This window comes from Paramormyrops kingsleyae, chromosome 8, assembly GCF_048594095.1.
Source record: "Paramormyrops kingsleyae isolate MSU_618 chromosome 8, PKINGS_0.4, whole genome shotgun sequence".
NCBI lineage: Eukaryota > Metazoa > Chordata > Actinopteri > Osteoglossiformes > Mormyridae > Paramormyrops > Paramormyrops kingsleyae.
In genome coordinates, this window is record NC_132804.1 from 5174752 (window position 1) to 5181206 (window position 6455).

General features: G+C 40.3%; 1 protein-coding gene across 1 annotated transcript; it reads right to left on the reverse strand.

Moving 5' to 3' along the window:
* Positions 1–3050: 3050 nt before the first annotated feature.
* LOC111853602 (tumor necrosis factor receptor superfamily member 18-like) lies at positions 3051–6455 on the reverse strand. The gene is made up of 7 exons (XM_072714896.1): positions 6391–6455; positions 5540–5665; positions 5307–5441; positions 4912–4999; positions 4743–4804; positions 4027–4164; positions 3051–3785 (listed from the first exon to the last, which is right to left on the reverse strand). The coding sequence occupies exons 2-7, from the start codon at positions 5649–5651 to the stop codon at positions 3664–3666; spliced, it is 657 nt and encodes a 218-aa protein (XP_072570997.1). The 5' UTR covers positions 5652–5665; positions 6391–6455; the 3' UTR covers positions 3051–3663.

The following is a 6455-nucleotide window of genomic DNA, read 5'->3' on the forward strand; positions in this document are numbered from 1 at the left end:
ATCAACTACAGCTGATGAAATGGGCATCAGTTCTCAGATTGATACCCCTAGTAAAATAAAAAATAGTGAATAAATGTACGTGCGATATAAGTGGCTTTCATGACTACAACAAATTTTTCCACCTACAGTGTAACATCTTCATTCAGTTTTTAAATAGTCACTTTGTTCTTTGTTTCATCTTACAGCTTAACATCAGAACTCATTATAAACATCTTTTTTCGGCTTTATTTACACATTTTGCCTTACAACACTCAAGCAACAAAAATTAAAAATGTATTTTAAATAATGGAATCGGGGCTGATTTAATACTTAATAGAGTCCCCCTCTGCTTTAATTACAGCCATCAGCATATTTGGATATGTCTGTACCAGCTCTGTGCATCTACATTTGGCAATATTTCATTCTTCCTTGCAGAATTTTTCTGAGGTCAGTCAGATTTCGTGGTGAGCAGTGATGGACTGCTCTATTCCAGTCCATTCTCAGATTTCCTGTCGGATTCAGGTCAGGGGTCTGACTGTTTTTTTGGAGGGTGTGTTTATGGTCATTGTGGTGCTGGAAGGTGAATCATCTGCCCATCTTCAGCTATCTAGCCACAGGTTTTCCTCAAGATTTTGGTACCACAGCAGCGTCCATTTCCCCATCAATTCTGACCAAGTGCCCAGTCCCCGTTGAAGAGAAACACCCCCACAACATAATGTTACCACCACCATGCTTCACAGTAGGCATGGTGTCTTTTAAGTGATGTGCTATGTTTGCTTTTTGCCAAACATTGTGCTTGAAGTTTAATCCAAAAAGTTCAGTCTTGGTCTCATCTGACTGTAAATTATTTTGCCACGTGGCCACAGAATCTTGAGTGTTTTTTTGCAAAGCATAAATGAGACTCAGTGTGGCATTTTTTCTTGCCACTTTGCCATATAGGCCAACTTTGTGCTGAGTTGGGTAATTCAGGTCCAGGGAGTACAAGTCCCGACCGGGATTTTGTTTCAACCAACCAGTTGAGTACTCTGTGACTGTGACTCTTTATGGTCAACTGGTTGGTTGAAACAAAATCCCGGTCTGGACTTGTAAGTCTTTCAAAATTGCCAGTGGCCTCTTGCTGGCTTCCCTGACCAATATCCCCCTATTGTCATCAAGTTTGGAAGAGTGGCCCAATTTAGGCATGGTGTTGGTGGGGCCATATCAGGGTTGCCAAATTTAGTCAGCTGGAGTGAGATTTTCAATTCAGGACAAGTTTGTACACATATGCACACACATTTACATGTATATAACAGCTTTATTACCTTGTAAATACTTTGTAGGGCTTGCAAACTACCCCAACGCTACGTTTTAGGTTTATAATGGAATGTAGATTTGCTGTAAGATTTCTTGCATGAATGTGAGTCAAAGCGTCACGCTAAATGCATAAGAGCTGATCCCCTCCTAGCCGTGTGCTTTCCAGTTCTGTTTGGTTTTTTTGAAGAAGTTTTTATTAACATATTTTGGTTACAACAAACACATAACAGGACAAACAAATAAATCTAAACCACCATCGACCCCATCTTCCACAATCCCTAGCCCACCCTGGGCGGCCCCAGAACCCCTGCACCTCAGACCAACCCCCCAGAGAAGGTCCCATAAGCAGGCAGGTATGAGGTACATCCAGAAAGGGATACCTAAGGGCAAGTCCCTAAGTAACAGATAAAGGCCTGATAAGAGGAGCCGCCCCGTCCCAAAACTCAGTACTCAGTCTTAGCCCGACGCAGCGGACAATTTCATCACGGCAGCATCCTGAAAACACCATAACCACGTTGTTAGGGAAAGATTGTGTGGTGTAATCCATCTTTGGACAATTCTTTTTTTCTTCTTCCTGCTGTCAAGCCCACTAACAACAGACAACACTGTGCTTTGTTCAATACTACATCTACATCATCCGACTTGGGATGCAAAGGAATCTTTTTCCTAATCAACATAGACAAAACACCTGCTATCTTTCTCCAAAACAAACATACATTTGTAAGTGACCAGAGACTCCTGGGAACAGGGGCCACGAATAGCGCTTGATATTAAAAAATATCAAGTACAATAAAATCTATGGCATGATTTTTAGTGAATCAATGATAATTTGGATTCTTAGACGAGTTATATATTCTTGGATTACTACCATTATGTAATGTGGTTATAAGGTAAGGGTTTTGTACAGACACTATATTATAGCCTGTTTTGCTCAGAATGTCAATTTACACAGATCTGTACATCTCTTACTTAGAAACGCCCGCTATATAATAACTTGCATTGATAATGATGGAACAGTAATAATTCATAATATGAATTATGAACATTATTGTTTCCTAATAGTGGAAAACAAGAGAAAATAACACAAATAAAACCTTTGAAAAAATCCCCTTAGAAAAGATCAGGGTACTGTTGTTTGAGACCTTATAAAGGGTTAGGGTATGGAAAACAGGAAATGTCTACTGCACACATGTGCTCAGAATTAGCATCTGGAAGATGGATGGATGGTTGGGTGGGTTGATTGGATGGATGAAAATAAGTAGTTTGATGGAGAAGACCGAAGACTGTTACACATTCCTGTCTAGATTGCAGAGTATTACTGTAGGAACATAGAAAAGGGAAATATGCTGATTTTTGAGTGGGAGTAACACAGAAGAGGTCAGTCACCAACAAACTTTCCAAGTGAGTTATAAAAGCGCAGGCATCCATGCCGTGGCAGAGCCAGAACATTTTATGTGGGGTGGCCAGGGTGGGACTGTCGTCATTTTGGGGGTGACCAATAAATCTAAATATGAATATAAGGCATGTAGAAAAAAGGAAATATTTAAGGTACTTAAATGCTATAACTCTACATTGTTTATAATTCAGACAGTGGTGGAATTATCAAATACACATTTAATATTTAACTTTCTTGTAGATATGGTAACAAGCTTACATTAATGCCACAAAAATGCAAATACGATGGGGCGGGGGGGGGATAATGGGGTGGTCAGGTTTCATTCTGGGGTGGCCACGCCCTCCCTTTGCCATCCCCCCCCCCTTGCCATCCCCCCCCCAGATCAGCGTATGCACTGACAGGATATGCTGGTTTTGTACAGACACCGTATTATAGATTTTCTCAGAATGTCAATTTACACAAATCTGTACATCTCTTACTTAGAAACGCCCGCTATATAATAACTGCCATAAATAATGATGGAACAGTAATAATTCATAATATGAATTAGAAACATTATTGTCTCCTAATAGTGGAAAACAAGAGAAAATAACACAAATAAAACCTTTAAAAAATCCCCTTAGAAAAGATCAGGGTACTGTTGTTTGTGACCTTATAAAGGGTATGGGTTTGGAAAACAGGAAATGTCTACTGCACACATGAGCTCAGAATTAGCAAATACGACGGGGCGAGGGGGGGGGGGAATGGGGTGGTCAGGTTTCATTCTGGGGTGGCCACGCCCACCCCTTGCCACCCCCCAGATCAGCATATGCGCCCATGACTGGAGTTTCTTAAAAACTTTAATGGGGGAAATGTCAGATAAACCCAACAAACCACAGAGGTCTTCTCACTGCTTTTGCGTCACATGTTCCGGTAACAAATCACCATACCGTGTCTTATAATGACAATCTCTGACCTTATTATCCAAGACAATTTCCAAGAAAGCAGTTGAGAAATCACACAATGACACTGAGGCTCTGTTTGCTGGCTTTGTTGTCCATTGCCTGGATTGGAAGGTCTCCCTTTTCCTCCTTTGATAGTGGGCAGCTCAGCATGTTCTCCATTTGGTTCATGGTCACTGTGGTGGTAGGAGAGAGAAGCACCGCACTTCAGCCCAGCGAGCAGCACTTTGCCTACCGCCCAACAAGGAGTAGACTTTCCAATGACCCTTCATTAATCAGGCAGAGTGCACAATGAGAGTGCACCTCTCAAAGGCGTTATCACACTGATAAGAATAACTATCCCCAAAGGCTCAACACTGCTGATCTTCTTAAAACAAAACATATTTTCTAAAAGAAAGCTCAACGATTAACACTCACTGGGAGTAATATACTCTATATTTCTCTTCCATAAGCAGCTGATCAGGAAGATGAGGAGGAGAGGGGATGCAACAATGATGACACTGAGGTAAGGTGCTAAACTCTCAGGATTGCCAAGGGGGAGTGGTGCAATTGGCCCTGTAGAAAAACAAGAAAAAGTAATAAGCAAGCAGGCTATAATAAGGCTATAAACAAGCAGGGACGTGCACTAGTGATCAGATTGGCCAATCAATGTTATACGTATATTTGTCATGTGGATTTAAAGCGAAAAAAAATAAATAAGCTTGTCCATCGCTGTCATGACACGCAGTGAACATAGCGGGAGAGAAGTGCTGGAGTCCAGGAGTTTGGGTAAAACTCAGGATTTAATGACGGAATCACACAATCGGGAGCACGAAAAGACACTAACGATCAAAACGTCAATGACAAGACTGGGGAAAGACGAACAGGGAAGCACTTAAATACAGAAAATTAATCAGACAAGACTAGGAACAGCTGGTAACGCGGGGATTCCACACGTTAACGAGGGGGCGGTAAGATCGGGACGGGACATGCAAACGAAAACTCAGCATGAACTCTCCTGTGGTCAGTCTAAATGCTCACTTTTACAAATGGCAATCCTAATCATTAGTGTAAAGTTAATTTTTATTTGAAAGGTGTAATCACTTTTAGAGAAATATGAAAATTAAAAAGAAAAGAATATTGTTGCTATTTACCACATATTGTATTATGGGTGCTGTTGCCTGGGGATGTTTCCTTCTTACCAAGCTTCTCACACCTGGATAATGTGAATAGAATGCAGAGAGATTAAACAATGCCGCAAAATCTGAAAATATGATAAAGTTTTAGCTAAATAATATGTAAATGACAAAATTCTGATCTTACACTGTTAGATTCTGACACCTTCCACCTTCAGTGTCTGAATATGTGTTTGTGGAGCAATTCTTGCATTCGTATATATAATCAAAATCCCCTGAAATTGAAATATCGCTTTAAGCACAGCACTTTCTCACCATTCTGACACTTTTAATCACACGTCTTTTTGGGTTTATTTATCATTGAGAATGTTGTCAGGTTTGGCTGTTAACTACAGTAATCGCATGGCACTTTACTTAATGGAGTCGAAACAAGTGAATACACAGAAGTAAACAGTCCTTCATTCACTGAGTTTGCAGGTTTTCATTAGTGTGTATTCTATATGACTTTTTTTTTTTCAAAGTAGCTAATTTAAGCCAAAATGACTATTGAACGATGCATCAGGAACAGAGGACATCGCTCACCTAACTTCAGCAGCTCCTTGCCTTTGGGACACACTGTGCTCTTGACACACTTGGTGCACTCTCTATTGGCGCACAGGTGGCCATCCTCGCACGTGCATTGAGTATCATTTGTGGAGGTACAGTTTTTAGCCACAACTATAAAGGAAGAGACAAATGAGCCTTTAACATGTAGCCATTACTCTTGAATAGAGTACGGAGAACCGTTTCATGGTGTAAGGCCGAACGATGCTGACCTTGCTCACATTTGGTGCAACTTGTGCACGTTTTGGAGTTATCTGCTACATCGGAGTAGAAGCCAGTAGTGCAAGGTTTACAGACCGTTGCTTGCCCGTCTCTGCATTCCATTTCCACATGTTCACCTGTCAGACAGGACACAATTATAATCATAATAATAATTATGTGAATCTCCATCGCAATTATTAATAATTATGGTCACGTCCCTGATCCCCAGTCATCAATGCCTCTTGTTTCCCTCCTCTGAATCTGTCAGTATCCTTAATCACAGTGAAAAATAAATATATGGTATTTTTTTAAATGATGAATACTGAAAATTCTTCATGAATATTGCAAAAGCAGTCAGCCAAGAACAACAGATACCCACTGAAGGAATAAAGACAAAAAAAACACCTTTCAGTACCACACTTAGATTAACTTAAATTTCCTGTATATTTGTCTGCTTTATAATATTATACATAATTAACGCACAAAAGAAAGACTCCTACCTGGATTACAGAGTTTACAGCAAGTAATTCCATTTCTACTCCTAAAATATTTATCCTGTTGACAGGCGCTAACAAGTGATGCCTGAACAAATAAGAGGTACTTTAGTGTCACGTAAATACTGCAGCAACGAAGCTGATTCATGATCAGCAGGCTCTCTTCTACTCTCACCACTTATTGATGTTCTCAACGTGGCAAGATGATGAAAGTCAACTGAAAACCGCTATGGAATGAGTTTTATTCTGGTGGGCGTCAACTGTCTTTCCTTCCTTTGCTATTACCTTTTGTGTTTTTTACGCAGTTCAGTATCTTCAGACCCTCATGTGAACACAATAATATCGACTAGCATTAAGAGAAATATTACCTGCTTTGCTAAAATTTAATCTTCGGTAACACAGTGGCTCAACTCCAGTGTCTGAGTAGTGCGGC

Excerpts from the sequence above, each read along its gene's own strand:
- LOC111853602 (XM_072714896.1), bottom strand. The coding sequence starts at position 5,651 with ATGGAATGCAGAGACGGGCAAGCAACGGTCTGTAAACCTTGCACTACT. Across the intron at positions 5,000-5,306 it reads CAAGGAGCTGCTGAAGTTAG|GGGATTTTGATTATATATAC; the intron begins GTGAGCGATGTC and ends TTTCAATTTCAG. Across the intron at positions 4,165-4,742 it reads CACCCATAATACAATATGTG|GGCCAATTGCACCACTCCCC; the intron begins GTAAATAGCAAC and ends GTTTTTCTACAG.